This window comes from Gopherus flavomarginatus, chromosome 4 (genome assembly GCF_025201925.1).
Source record: "Gopherus flavomarginatus isolate rGopFla2 chromosome 4, rGopFla2.mat.asm, whole genome shotgun sequence".
Taxonomy (NCBI): Eukaryota; Metazoa; Chordata; order Testudines; family Testudinidae; genus Gopherus; species Gopherus flavomarginatus.
Genome location: NC_066620.1, coordinates 172,513,411 through 172,529,032, shown reverse-complemented (window position 1 = coordinate 172,529,032; position 15,622 = coordinate 172,513,411). Strand labels below are relative to the sequence as shown.

The following is a 15,622-nucleotide window of genomic DNA, read 5'->3' as shown; positions in this document are numbered from 1 at the left end:
GAAAGAGGATTAGGTATTGCAGATATTCACTGTTTGTATCAAATGCATTTATTGTCTTGCTAATATTTCTGGATTATAGCTTGTTTCACATTACTTCATTATTTCATTTTTAAGCTGTACAAAGACATCCATTACTTACTGAACATCATTGTGAGCCAGCAGAAGAGTTCTACATCTCTGGGTAGAGTTCTGGCACCTGACACCCAATCAAGCACCTCTTTTCTCAAACAGAAACTTAGGGTTATAACTACTGAACTTCCAACAATAAAAGCACATTAGCTGCTTAAAACATGTGTATGAGTGTTGCAGCAAAAGAAGCAGCACTCAAAAGAGGCTCACTTTAAAAAGATAGCATTTGGGACACATCAATAAACCAGTGACTGCAGAGGGAAAGGTAGTTAAAAACAACCATGATCCCAGACCTGAATACACTTGAACATCAGGAGGATTGATTCTGTATCCAAAATGTGTCTCATGCCCATTTTGCCAAGGACTACCTATTCTGCCTGTTTTTCTCTGGAATTATAATGTGCTCTGCGTTGCAGTTAGGGTGTTCTAGGACTTCCCTGAACTGCATCATGCTACCTAAATGGCTCATGAGAACACGGTAGGCTACCAGAAAGAGACAGTGTAGGGAACCCTGATCTGTATAATCAAAGCCCAGCAGTCATAAAATAAATTGCACTCAGACAACAAGAGTAATGAGATGTTTTATTTCATTTTATTCTCTTAAAGCTAGTGGTTTAATGTCACCTCTTTTGCTCTGTGCATCCTATAATTCAGTGAACCATTTCATGTGCTAGCACAATTATTTGGATTTACTGTGGACACTTCTGCATACATCATTTCTAGCTTGTGTTAACTGATTTTGTCACTATAATTTTCACACTTTGAATTAACTTCACTTTTCAGTTTTAATAGCTAATACACATCTACAGTAAAACAGCTGCCATGATTTTAAGCCATCATTCATTATCAGCGTGGAAAATGCTCATCAATTTTGGAACTAATTTTTCATCTAGCGGTGGTTTCCTCTGGCTGCCAGGCTGCAGGAATTTCTTAATTGTGGGGATGTTGCTTATCTTTGCTTTAAAACCCTGAAATAAGAAACAGTACAACATTCAACAGCAAAGAAAGAAATAATAGAGCAAAAGATACTTGGATTGGACATATGTTAATCATGTTTTAAAAAGAGATCTTCTGGCCCGACCCTGCAATGAATTGTAAGTGAGCTGTGCAACAAAGCCCCATTGACTACAGGGAGGCTCTGTGCAGGTGCAGGGCACTGTCCACCTGGGACTTAATGTAGGATCATGGCCTCAGAGCTGGTTGAAATTTTCTTAAGAACTTATTCACTGAAAATTTGGCTTGTGACAGCAACTACAATTGTCCTGGAAATATTTCATCATCATCTAATATTCTGTGACACTGAGCCAGAAAGGGTTAAACAACTAGCAGGCTACATGATCCAAATTCAGCCTTTAGAGACATATTAGAAAAGTATGTGAATGGTAATTAGGGCCATTCCATGTTAGATTAACTAGAGCTTTGAAATGCAAACCTGTATTGTTAGAGAATTATAAGTAATACTAATTGTATGTGTTTACTTATATCTTGTTAGATGCTAACCATATAAAGAGATGGTTCCTGTCTGTTACTATAGTCTATTGATTCAGAGGTCAACAAGGTAATGGAACTTGGATGTAATAATACTGTCTATATTTCTCTTTGAAGTTTGTAGAAAACTGTCTATGAACTGGTTAATCGATAATTACCTTTTGCTGATGAACGGAACGAGTTACCTGTGTATACATAGGAAATTGGAGGTTTTACTTCAGTGCCACAAGGCTTCACCCAAGGAATGCCTGCTATCAAGAGACTGCTAGAGAACTATAAAAAGAACTCTAGGACCCTGATCCTGTATCTGAGCTCTGCTTAAGTTTCACCAGGGGAAATTTGAGTCACAAGACTGAGGTCTTCAGCTCCATCTGTATCACCCTAATAGAACTAACCTATAGAACTAATTCTGGAAGAACTATTTGCATCTCTAAAGCTCACCATCTCTACTATGAAACTGACCTAAAAACTCTATTCCTATCTCTATGTATAATGAACTTTTAACCTATAGTCCCTCTCTTTTCTAATAAATCTTAGCTTAGTTAATAAGAATTGGCTGTAAGCATGTATTTGGGTAAGATCTGGAATAGTTATTGACCTGATGGGTCATGTGTCCACTCCTTTGGGATTGGTAGAACTTTATGATGAACAAGATTTTCAGTAATCCTTATCATATTTGACTTGGCTGTCTGGGTTGGAGCCCAAGACTGAGTTGCTTTAAAAGAACTGGGTTTTGGCTTCTGGGTTACCAGTAAGATATTATCAGAGGGGTAGCCGTGTTAGTCTGGATCTGTAAAAGCAGCAAAGAATCCTGTGGCACCTTATAGACTAACAGACGTTTTGGAGCATGAGCTTTCGCAGGTGAATACTCACTCCCTCAGATGCATCTGAGGGAGTGGGTATTCACCCGCGAAAGCTCATGCTCCAAAACGTCTGTTAGTCTATAAGGTGCCACAGGATTCTTTGCTGCTTTTACAGTAAGATATTTAGAAGATGGCTGGTTTTGTTACTGGCTTGGTGAATCAAAGTATTCAAATAAACCACCAGTTTGGGGGATCGTCTGCCCCATTCTTTGCAGTTTGCCCTGATTGAGTAGACTCAGTGTCCCCCCCCGGGGACACCCATCACAGTTTCATTTTGACATTGTGGAGAAAACCCCACTTTTGCTTTCTCATTGTAACTTTTTTCCCCACTCTGGAAAAAGGATGGAGAAACGATTCTCTCCTCCCTCTTACCCCAATAAACACTAACTCTTTTTCTCTACCATTTTCTAGTATCACTTTTTAAAAAAATAAGTGGGATTTTCCCTGACCAAAACCAATTTTGCTTAGAAACTTCTCACTGAACATATTTTCGTTTTTGAAGGAAATTCCCAATTGTTTTGCAAACAGTTTCCAACCAGCTTCAGTGGCCTCAAATAGGTAAGGCCCAAAACTTAGATTATTTTTTTAACAAAATGAAGTATTACAAATCCTAATATAAATGTTTTAATACATTTTAAAATCTAACTCAATCAATATTTTTGTTGGCATTTAGACCCACCCTTGCTGTGTTTGCAACCCAAATATAGCAACTTTGCATGAGAGAGAGAAGGAAGCAGCTGTTGGAGCTGGCAAAGGAAAGCTGTGGAAGGAAATGCACTGGAATCACTAGGAACCTTTAATCTGAGCTGTTCCTGAGCACCACCATGTTAGCACAATGTTGGTGCTGGAGGATTGAGAATACAAAAAAGCACACAGTAATTTGTAGACCAGTAGGCACTCCTTGGTATGATCTAGCCCTGCAGGTATCTCAGGCCCATTTAAGAAACTCTCTGAATACCATCTGGTTCCTTCAAAAGGGAATTACCATATTTCTAGCTATCTGTTCTGATTCTAAGAGAACCAGGTGAGGGATGGTTATGATATTGCAATCCACCAAGTTCAGACCTGATTGCAAATCTAATTTTTCTCTCATGTTTGAGCAGATTCAAAACCAATGTTGCTCTTCTTTTCAGATGAGGGCTTTGAAAGGTAGAGGTGAATCCAAACTTCACAGCTTGGACCTAGATCCAATTTTTTCCAGAGCTCTCATAGGTTCAGATCTGCTTTTTCAGTTCAGGCTCATTTCTCATTGCAAGGCAAAGCACTGCTTGGGCTGTAGTCTGCTTTTGTTTACACTAATCTAAATCAAGAGTAGCTCCACAGATGTTCATGTACCTATTCTGGTGTGAAACTGAGGGCAGAATCAGGTGCTCTGTATCTTTATCTCAATGCTGTTTAAATCATCAAGCCACATCCATCCCAACTCCATTAGATTCAAGGATTAATCGGACCCCATATTCTTATACTATGTAACATGATTTGATCAGTAACAGTTTTTAATTTAGGCAATATCTGTAACACTTGTACATGTTTAAGAGCCAGATTGTCAGCTAGTGTAAAGCAACATAGCTCCATTGACTTCAGTGAGGATCTGTCCCTATACATTTAATTGTCTATTAGAGCTATTATTTCTTTTACCTGTAAAACAGGGAATTTGGAGAGTATATCAGGCTTGCACTCTTCTGCCATTAGAATAGTTTCAAGCAGCTGTACATCTGCCCTGCTGAATCGGTTGCCAACAAGAAAATCCTGTCCATGGTCTTTCAAAGCCTAGAGGAGACAATTAATTTATGGCTATAAATGAGACATTCTGTGCTCTGGATAAATACATAAAGCTAAGCCTAATCTGACATTTCAAAAGCACATCTAGGTCTGTCTGTGAGTTACCCTTGAAAGGAAGCAATATAAAATACAGCATTGTTTGAACAACTAGAAAACTCAATTTCACCATTGCCTTAGATCAAGGGTCAGCAACCTTTCAGAAGCGGTGTGCCAAGTCTTCATTTATTCACTCTAATTTAAGGTTTTGCGTGCCAGTAATATATTTTAACATTTTTAGAAGGTCTCTTTCTATAAGTCTATAATATATAACTAAACTATGGTTGTATGTAAAGTAAATAAGGTTTTTAAAATGTTTAAGAAGCTTCATTTAAAATTAAATTAAAATGCAGAGCCCCCGGACCGGTGGCCAGGACCCAGGCAACGTGAGTGCTGCTGAAAATCAGCTCACATGCCACCTTCAGCACGTGTGCCATAGGTTGCCTACCCCTGCCTTAGGCCTTATTCAAAATAATACAGCTTTGGGTGTGACAGGAAGGTTTGGTCCCTTTGATAGTAGGAGGTTTTTTAAATCTGTAGCTTTGATGATCACAGCTGAAATGGTTTGGGCATGGGGATTTACTAGTCCTGTTCCATGGTCCTCCACCTCAATGCAAGAATGACCAGGCTCAGAAACCATTTGAAATAAATAAGTGACTTTAAGCAATTCCAGCTAATAGTTTTATTGTCAGTGCAGACAAAGCATAATCCTTTAAAAAAAACCCCACAAACATTTTATAGACCAGGTGAAACGACACATTATTTTAATAGTTGTTATTATAAATAATACTGTATAGTGTGCCATAGGTGTGTGCAGGTGCCAACTGAAAATTGATCTTAAAATGTTTGCACAAGGTTGTTTCCAAATACTATCAATGGTGAGGTGCAGACAAGGCACATCTGATGCAGCCTCCTGACGCTCCGTGCAACATGATAGTTATTCCAAATAGCTATAGGGGGTTCACAAGAAACTTAGAGAATCCCAAGCCACTACAACTTTCTCAATTCAGTGAACAGTAGAACATATTGGGCCCCTTCACCTATTCCTGCACATTGTGCACCCTTCTCTCCTTTCTCCCTAATAAGGGGTGAGTTTGGTGTTGGAAGCTTTACAGAGTTATCCAATTCCAGGTCTGTTCTTGAAGCCCAGCTAGCGCTTGGCTCCCCACACTGGGTGTGCTACAAGCAGAACTGTAATGTACTTTATGTAGCACGTACATTGTACAGACAGCACCATGTACTAAGAATACTTCAGGAAGACACCTAGCACAGAAGAGATGCTGATGCTACCTTGGCATCAAAGATAAAGTCTCTCTTAAACGGACTTACTAAAAGATGTGACTGGAAATTTGGAGTACAAAAATTATCCTGGCTCTTATGCAGTTTTTGCATTATGAGGCTAAGAAAATCCCATCAAACAAGCTCATAAATTTATACTTTCCTTAAATAGCTCTCCCATGGGCACTCCAGATATATCTGTTCTCCTACAATACAGGCTGAATGTGCATTTACTAGCATAGATCCAGGATAGATTATCAAGTGACCAATACTCCAGTGGTTGTAAATTGTTGCCTTACTGCCACATACCTTTTCATATACAGGGAAGTACCTGGTTGTGGCCTTCTCAATGATTGTGGCAAAATGCTTTGCTTTTGTCTCCGGTGGCTGGATAGGATGAAGCATAATCATTTCATTCAGATCCATTGTTGCTTCCACATACATATCAATCCTGAAAGGCAAAATGTGTTCACATCGTTTTGAACAACTAGTATTCCTATAGATTCCTTCAGTGAAATAACTCCAGGGTCGGGAGACTGAATGCAGAAGATTTACCACTGACCAATTTGTATTTGTGGTTTTAAAACAAGCAAAAAACAACCCAGTAGATATATGACATCACTTCCTTTTTCAGAGATGGTTAGAATCATCTGTACCAAAGATGGGTAAATATTTTTATACTTAGCTTCTAAAAGTTAAACACAGCTATCTAAATTACCCAAATCTCTATTTAGGCACCTAAGTGAAATCAGTGAGAGGGCAAGACCTAATATTAGTGACACACAACGTTTCTCATTAAGAATTAAGTTGGGACATCACTTTAGCTATAAGTGATATTTGTATCTATAGCCACTAGACCATCATACAATAATACAATTTATTTTGCACTTGCTAATTAAACTGAGGAATTTGGGGACACATAAAGAGAGTTCTCTGTCTGCACAAGCATCCTTCCCCTAAATATGCAGTTCATGGGGACAAAGGGCAGGGATTTCCTTGGCTCTTAGCTTGCAAGAACTGTTTGTTGCTTGCTCCTGTGGGAGACAAGTAATGGGGTTGTGTAAAACAGCAGTCTTCCTGGAAATGGAGAGTGATATTAGGAGAAATACTGACCTCTGCAGCTACAGTACATTTGTTATCTGACTGGTTGAGTTCTGAAAACTGCAATGACCTCAGATGAGCTAATCAAGATGAACTCACATGTACTTTTTTTTGCATCTCTCTAATCTAATCTAGTTATTTAACATCGTTCCAGACCTTAGTACTGTTGACCTCGGTTGGAAGTAAACAGAAATGTGCTGGCTCATCATATAATTTATCAGTAGTCAGGTTTTTTTTCCCCTTATACTGCACACACAGTAATTATTTTTTATTGCTATTAGGAAAAAGGTAGTGCTGTTACAGTACAGTGCCCTCTCCTTCAGGTCCTTCCCATAGAGGTTGTGTTTCCCTGATATGTAGTTGAGAATGGCTCTGGTCTGCACCATCTTCATTCCATCAATTTCTACCATGGGCACTTGTTGAAACAGCAGGGCTCCATCTTTTAAAAGAAAGATGAGAAGTATGACTCAAATAAATTACAGTCTTTTCCTCAAAACTATTATCATTGCAGTGGAGTTGAGAAAACTCTAACTTGCTATTTTCTTTTTAATTTGAGGGTCTTTTATCTTATACTGTGAAGTGAAATAGCATGTGAATGCTATTTCTTATGGGAAAGGGTAAACACACTAACAGCTTGGATTATAACAATAAACTTCTTAGAATTGCTGCAAATCCAATAAAGTCCCCAAAATAAAACCTTTAATGGTGATTTAAAGAAAGGGACAAACCATGCATTGTGTAGTTTACTCAAGTAAAGTTCCCACTGAGGTCAATAGGGGAAGACTGAAGGATTTGACCCCTAAGAAAACTTTTATCATGCTCAATATTAACTTTCCAAAATAATAACTTTTTATATGTCATCTTTAATCTGACCATATCAAATCACTATACCAAGCAAGCAATAGAATAACATTACGGTTATAAAACTGGTATAACAGAGTGGAGGCTGGTGTCCAATATTTGAGTGAAACAAAAATAGTCTTATTGCAATGTGCAATTATGATTCATCATGTTCATGAACCAGTTCAGATTTTCTTTTTAAAAGACAATTACATTTTCAAGAATTCCACATTAGGATCCACAAACAGTTCTAATAAAAAACTAATTAAAAAACTCACCCTGCTGTAACTTTAAAAGACCTTCCCTTGTTTCAAAGAATTGTTCTTCAAACTGGAAAACAAATGGGTAAAAAAGTGAAAAGGGTCTCATTGTTATTGCATGGTTTAGGTTAGGAATCACTTGAGAAAATAATGATTAACGAATATTTGCTTTTAGAATTTTTCATGTAAAAAGCAGTTGAAGACTTTAAAATATTCTGTATTTAGATAAAATCCTGCTTCTGTCACGTTCTCCCTTTACCTCATTCTGCTTAATTAAAATGCCTTTTGTGTAGGAGCTTTGTTAGATTGTGGCTAGCCCTGCCAAGGTGTGCAAGGTGACCAGAGAGCAAAACAAACGTTCTGTGCAAGAGGCAGCCACAATGCTTTTGCCTGTCATGAGTGCAAGGACTGGGGTGTCTACTTCCCCGGGGTGAGCTGAAAGCAGAGCCAAGCATGAGGGAGGAGAGAAAGCACACACAGTAGCTGTGGGACTATTCTATGATTTTTTTTTTGCCACAGCACATGGGTGGCAAGGGAAGAGAAAGGGTTGTGCAGCGGCAAGAATCCCCAGAGGCTTCCTGGCTGATTGCCAACAGGCACGTCAGAGTAGCCATGTACCCCTCTGGCATGGCTTCCAGAGTTAATGTTGAAAGCAATTAGTTTCACAAGATACTCTCTAATATTAGTACTGTGAAGGGCATAGTGGCCCCAGCCCCACAATGATAGGCATATGGTCTCCATCTTAGCCAATATCAGGCACTGAAATGGGGACTTTCATAGTTGGAAGCATGCATCTTTATGGCTTGAGATACAGAGCCAGGCTCACAGGTGAAACTGTGAAAGACTTATGTCCTCTGGGGCCTGGGAACAGAGCGGGGAACATATAAAACACTGACTACAATGGTCGTCAGTGAGTATAGAATCTGGGCCCTATTATTTGACCTAATGGAGCAGCTCTGTTAACTGTAAGTATGTCCATTGTCACCAGGGAAAGCCACTAAAGTGATCACACACCTAGTCATAAGTTTACATGCTGGCTGTATAGTCACTTGTATACGTCCAGTTCTGGGCCCTGCATTTCAAGAAAGATGTGGACAAACTGGAGAAAGTCCAGAGAAGCGCAACAAAATGGATTAAAGGTCGAGAAAATATGACCTATGAGGGAAGATTGAAAAAAATTGGGTTTGTTTAGTCTGGAAAACAGAAGACTGAGAGGAGATAGAATAACAGTACATAAAAGGTTGTTACAAGAGGAGAGAGAAAAATTGTTCTTCTTAACCTCTCAGGATAGGACAAGAAGCAATGGGCTTACATTGCAGCAAGGGAGGTTTAGGTCGCACATTAAGAAAAAATTCCTAACTGTAAGGTTGTTTAAGCACTGGAATAAATTGCCTAGGGAGGCTGTGGAATCTCCATCACTGAAGATTTTAAGAGCAGGTTAAACAAACACTTGTCAGGGATGGTCTAGATAATACTTAGTCCTGCCCTGAGTGCAGGAGATTGGACTAGATGATCTCTTGAGGTCCCTTCCAGTCCTATGATTCCATGTGCAGTGAGTTTTGAACTAATGACTTCCAGTTGGTCACATCTGCAATATGGAACAGTCATTTCCACCAAATTATGCATTGCCAACTTGGTTTCTTTATAAAACAGAAACAAACCTCGATTCCAGCTGCTGCCAACAACCACCGTATTGTTTCCATTCGGCCTCTTCCATTGAAATAGTACAGTTTGGGTTTCCCAGCCATGCTTCCAAGTGTCTGGCTTCCTGTTAAATTAAATAAAGAAAAAGATTTCAAAGGATCAACATGAGAGAGCTCAGTGTCTGTTACTCAGGAAGTCAGCACTTCATTCTCAAGTCTCCCTGCTCACTGTATTTAATATTTCTCAAGCACCTGGCACTAGGGCTCCGACTTGCTACAATTATACAAATAAAAAAAAATGCTGGATGCTGGTATAAAACAAACAAACAAAACAATACACCAAGAACAAGACAGGAGAAGTAGCTTTTCTCAGAATGCTGGAATTCTTCTCTCTCAATGCTGGAGCAAAAGGCTCAGAAAGGCACTCACTGATGGAGGAATTTGTAGCTAAATGCTAACGTGCCTGCTAATATTGTGGGGAAGGGGTTGCATTACCATAGATGCTGAAATAAAGGCCTAAAACATCTCAGGTTAGGGAACCCTTTCTTCTTCTTTCTTGCGTTCCCTTCTCTCTTTCCTGTGTTGGTTGTCCCCTCCACCCACCTCAAAGGGAAGCTAGCTGGCTTCCATGCCCTATTGCTGCTCCTGTTGTCTCATGGAGAGAAACTCATGTAAATGGACTGAAATGCCATGAGATCGACTGCTTTTTGTGAGATTTTTGCCATTTGGGGCCAATATCAGGAACATAGCAAGTCTTGTATGATTTTTGTCCAATCCAAAATAAGAAGTGGATAAGGGCTCCACAGAGAGCACTGGATTCAGTTTTATTCATTCCCTAACAGCTGTGAAGAGTTCTGCTAAAAGATCCTAATCATGCAAAACACTTGTGCAACAAGCTGAATGTCAACACTGTTGTTTTAAAGTCAACAAAAGGAAGAGACTAAAGCTCTGAAGTTCAGATTAAGCAATGAAACATGAAATATCTGTCCCAGGAGACTGGACTAAAAAGCAAATTGACTAAGTTGCGCAATGGCACTAGAAGCTGTTTCAATGCTGGACTCTGGGAGCACACCTATATGTTCTTTTTGCAAACTATAATATCCACCAGCAGAAAGGACTTACTGTAGGTTGAGGGGAAATAAAGGTGATTCCAAAGAGTATAAATATAAACGTTAAAGGCCTGATGATCAGAGAAGCTTCTCTGAAAATGCCATTGTGGAACTTCCTTGACCTTCAATCTTCTTTTAGCTCCTAATCTCAAGGGACAAGTTACTATGTCATTAATCAGTTAGTGGGAGTTGCTTTGCTGCTCAGGGCCTTTGATAATCTTGCCTTCATTTAAAAAAACAGCTGAAGTGTTATCCATATGTAAAGACTTACTTTTTTATGAATTTGCCACCTATGCTGATAGTTATCTGTAATTCATTCAAATGGCTGCTCTCAAACTGCAGTCTCTGGTTACAGGATGTTAACTCTTCTTCTTGTTTGCACCTGCTAATCCATGTGATATGCCAAATACACATGGAATACCTTCCTAGTATTACTTTTTCACGCAAGCAACTATTGTCCTTGCACCTGGAATGTTATGCAATTACAAATGGGAAAGGTGTGTATGTGTGCGTGCAATACACCCCGGTACATTATGGCGCACACTGAAAAGTCTGGGAACTCTTGCATTAAAATGACTAAAATGTAACTCATGGTGACAATTTTAAAGCCCAAAATACTTCATTCCTAATTAGTAGAGTGCTTTATAACTGAGAAACTCAGATGAGACCAAATATCATTATGACCCTTTTACATAGAAGGAAACTGAGGTATGTATGGGTCTTTCCCAAGACAACTAGCAAATCAATGGGATAGGAAGATAAGAATGGTCATAATAGATCTGACCAATGGTCCATCTAACTGCATATCCAAACTTCCAACAGTGTTCAATGCCAGGTGCTTCAGAGGGAATGAACAGAACAGGCAATGATCCATCCTCTGTTGCCCAGTCCCCGCTAGGCTAGGGATACCCAGAGCATGGGGTTGCATCCCTGAACATCTTGGATTAGCAGGTGGAAGCAGGGACCTATCCTCCATAAACTTATCTAAAAAAAATAACAACAGTCTCCTGATTCCTAATCCAGGGTCCAACCACTGAACCACATTATCTCCCAGTAAGTGCCATTTAAAAATAGAACATGCATGTAACAGCATGCTAGTGCACAGTAGTAGAATTAATTAGTCATTTCTAGTGCTCATTAAGCTATTATATTTGTCATCACTTCTATTGTTAACACATTTCTGTCAATAATTATAAAGTGTAAAACTCTTAAATGTAACAAAAATCAGAATAGTGAGACCAATCCTCAGTCAGTGAAGTCAACGGAACGATAATGATTTGTACCAACTGACCCTGTGTTTTCATTAAGTGTAGTAGTGAGGAGGAAATTAAAATACTATAAATATAACACTGTTCGTTCAGCATTTTCTCTAATAATTTTGCCTTCACCTCAAGAGGTCTGATACTTGCAGCGTGTTATATAAATATTGTGTGCTTTAGCGTGTTGCCACACATCAGAGAATGACCAGAATAAATTAAGTTTCAGAGTCCATTTACAGAAAAACTCCCCCCCCCCCAAAAAAAAAATGCTTTATTCTAACCAGAAAGCTGTGGTGTGTTCTGTATGCTTTGGCAAACCTTCAGCTATTCACCAAGCTTGACTCTTCCCTGTTTTATAAAAAAGGAACTCAAACAGTAAAGACTCAGAAGAGACCCTCCTTAGATACATTTTCTCTAGTAGCCATTTTGTTCTACTTGCAGAAAAGAAAGTCTAAAGCAAAATGATATTGTCCTACCTTCTGCATTCAATGAAAAGATCTTTTTCACCAGTCCCAGCTGCCTCCTGTGTCCTCAGGAAGGTGTTATAGTATTTGTTATGGAGGAGTTCATTTCTTTTTTATTTGATCATTTTAGATTATCTCCTTCCCTCCCACAGCCAGCTTGTGCAGCAGCAAGGAGAGTTCAATGAAAATACTTTCTTCATTCCAGTTTTACATTCCTGTTATTGCTGCCTCTCTACCTCACTCCTTCTTCTCCCTCAGCTTGTGCTCCCAAACTGTATCCATGCTAGCCTCTCTTTTCAGAAAAATGTCACAGCACTGAAGAAGTAATCAATTTAATTTGCAGCAAAGGATTTTGCAGCAAGATTTAGATTACATGTAGAAAGTTTTTCCTAATATCTAAGGATAATTAAGCACTGGAACAGGTTACTGAGAGAGGTGAGGAATCCCTGGCCTTGGAGGTTTTTAAGAACAGGTTAGACAAACACCTGTCAAGGATGGCCTAGGAATTCTTAATCCTGCCTCACAGCAGGGTGGAGGATGGAAGAGATGACCTCTTGAGGTCCCTTCTAGCCTTATGTTTCTATCATGGCTAACACCAGTTCAGGCTCCACCAGCAGGAGCAACAGTGTGAGCACTAGTGTAGATAGAGCTATAGGCAATTACCAGCATTTTTAGCACTGTGTCATCTCACTCTGCTCAGAGCAAGTCTACCTGATTTAGTGGAAAAAATTCTAGCAGCACCTAGTTTATGCTAGCTCTCCCATAGCAGCTAATGCCATGGCAACAACGGAGCTGAAATGGTGTTAGCAACAAATGCTCAGTGTTCACTTTGCCCTCAGAAATGCCATGTCTTGATCCTCCCTGAAATCATTATTTTTTAACTTTCTCCTCTTAACACTTCTGATGTCTGGATTCCCCTTTTCTCCCTGTGCTGTACTTCAATACACATCAACCCTACCATACAGAAAGTTAGCACAGCAATTCAATTAATATCTAAGCCATTAGATCCATTCACTGAAGTTACTCTCAAACAGTTTGGTCAATTCCCTATACATTTCTAAAGATCAGTACTAACCTCTGTGACTCCTGATCCAGTCCAAACTCTTCTTGAATAAGAAATTGTGCCTTTGAGTTATAAGGTTTTGTAGCTCCACTTACTGGGAGGAGAGTCCAATTTTGTCCAACAGGTAAAGGAAACACCCACTATTACACAAATGAAATCAGTTGGCTCTGGCTGCTTTCTGACTTGCCACCTGCATCAGAACCTTCCTAATATACACTGGGCTAATCCACAAACCTAAAAATCCACAATAAACTCATGATGGATTGGGACAGCTGTTTCTGCAAAGCATCGCTCATTGTGTTTTCAGTATTACCCCTTCTAGGCGGGAAGCAGCATCTCCTATCTAGCAGTTAGGGCCTACGGTGACGGCTACACCCAATAGTTAGTCTCTGGCAGCAACCCCAGTTAGTGGGCACAGTTCTTCTGTGTAGTGGGAGAACCTCAGCCCTGCCACTCCACCGGGTTCTGACTCAGGGTTCTTGGCTCATCCACTCTTTTAGCTCCTGGAAGGCCCTCTTGGAGGCACTGACCACAGGATTGTCCTTTGTTCTTTACCAGGTCTGTCAAGGGCACCACAATGGTAGCGAAGTTGGGTATGAAGTACTGGTAGTACCCCATGAGGCCAAGGAAGCAGTGTACCCGGCATTTTGTCATGGGAATGGTACATTGTGCCAGGGCCTGCACTTTGTTGATGAGCAGTCTCAACTTCCCCCATTCTACTCAGTAACCCAAGTAGGGCACCTCTTGCCGAGCCAGCTGGCATTTGGTTGGTTTGGCTGTTAGTTCCGCCTCCTGAAGTGCTTGTAATGTAGCTGATACATACTTCAGGTGGTCTTCTCAGCTCTGGCTCTAGCTCTGGTTCTGGTGGGTCTGGCACTATTAAGAGGGCCTCCTGCTCCCACCAGGCTTTAAGCAGTTTGATGTGATAGATTTGTGTTTCCTTACATCTCCTGGGCTGGTGTATCTTGTAGTTAATGGCCCTCACCTCTGTGCCATCAGCTTTGACTCCGACATTGAGAGGAGTAGCAGGACCCTATCCCCAGCTGCAAACTCTTTCAACCGGGCCCCTTTGTTGTAGGTGTGTTCTTGCTCGGCTCTCAGCAAGTTCTCCTGGGTGAATGCCCCTAGTCTCTCCATGTCTTCCCACAGGTGAATCATGTACTAGACAATGCAAGAACTCCTCCCAGGTCTCTTGGGGGAGGTCCAGCACCCCTAAGAGTTGATATCCATTCAGGTGTTCAACCAGGGAAAATTCTGTTGAGGCTTGCACATGCAATATTTCCTGAACTGCTTCCTAATTCCTATTTTTTGGTACTCATATCACAACTCATGGATGGCGAATAGAAGGGGCAGAAGCAACTGGTTCCAATGTTGTGGGTCTCTGGCTATGAATTTCAGCAGTAACTCCTTCAGGTTTCATTGAATCCTTCCACCAGTCCATCCATTTGGGGGTGGTAGATGGACTTCTTCAAAACTTGATCTTTAAAGGGACACACAGTTCTTTCATTAACTGGAATGTCTTATTTTGTCTCTTGGTCCATTAGGACCTCCCTGGGTTCTCCTACTCATGCATACACCTTCATCAGCTCAAGTGCCATATGGCTGGCAGTGGCTGATTGGAAAGGTATGACTTCGGGTTTTGGCTTCCTAGCCTACAGGCATGTGGAGTATTTGGCACTTCCCATATTTACCTTCTTGGGCCAGCGTTAGAGACCAGCATCAACCAATTCCCATTTGAGTGGAGGGTGGCAAGTAGTGTGAATAATGTATTCAGAACCCTGTAGAACCTGGTCCCCATTTCACGCAAGACTTGCATCAAGACTAGACAGTGAAAAATAAACAGCAAGAGTAAGAAGTTTACTTCACAGGGAGACATTTATTTCACCTGAATACATTCTCTTCACAGACTACCCCCTTTTGATTGAATGCCATACTTCAGTGCACATGCAATATTTCCTGAACTGCTTCCTAATTCCTATTTTTGGGTACTCATATCATAACCAAAATACTTGATTTCTCTGAGCATTACATCTGCGTCTGCTAATGCTGAGTGAAAATTTTTATTGCTATGATTTTAACTCTTTTTATAATTGCAAAACTTTATTCACAGTCTCTACAATTCTGTCATCGGGTTCGGTCCTCCTTTGGCTTCCAGGCTGCAGAAATTTCTTAATTGTAGGGAGGTTACTTATTCTTGCTTTAAAAGCCTAAAATAAAGAGAACAGAGAAACAAAGAGTGAGGAGTCCTCCTGTTTTTATATCTGGCCTGTTGCCTCCTCCCTTTTTTGAGTAAACAAAGATAGGAAT

The 15,622-nt window shown here is 40.2% G+C and overlaps 2 protein-coding genes across 4 annotated transcripts in view; both read right to left on the bottom strand.

Moving 5' to 3' along the window:
- Positions 1-698: 698 nt before the first annotated feature.
- The window catches only part of LOC127049754 (glutathione S-transferase-like), a 21,031-nt gene continuing 6,107 nt past the window's right edge, over positions 699-15,622 (bottom strand). Inside the window, exons 1-7 of one of the 3 annotated variants that reach the window (XM_050951013.1) lie at positions 13,328-15,070; positions 9,439-9,545; positions 7,796-7,847; positions 6,984-7,116; positions 5,886-6,027; positions 4,119-4,250; positions 699-1,097 (exon numbers count right to left, since the gene is read on the bottom strand). In XM_050951013.1, coding sequence (XP_050806970.1) covers positions 966-1,097; positions 4,119-4,250; positions 5,886-6,027; positions 6,984-7,116; positions 7,796-7,847; positions 9,439-9,525 — 678 coding nt within the window. In that variant the 5' untranslated portion in view covers positions 9,526-9,545; positions 13,328-15,070 and the 3' untranslated portion in view covers positions 699-965. The other 2 variants (XM_050951015.1, XM_050951014.1) reach the window with 2 other exon arrangements.
- LOC127049755 (glutathione S-transferase 3-like) overlaps positions 15,172-15,622 on the bottom strand; it is a 13,915-nt gene continuing 13,464 nt past the window's right edge. Inside the window, exon 7 of the mRNA XM_050951017.1 lies at positions 15,172-15,522. Coding sequence (XP_050806974.1) covers positions 15,400-15,522 — 123 coding nt within the window. The 3' untranslated portion in view covers positions 15,172-15,399. The remainder of the gene's footprint in view (positions 15,523-15,622) is intronic.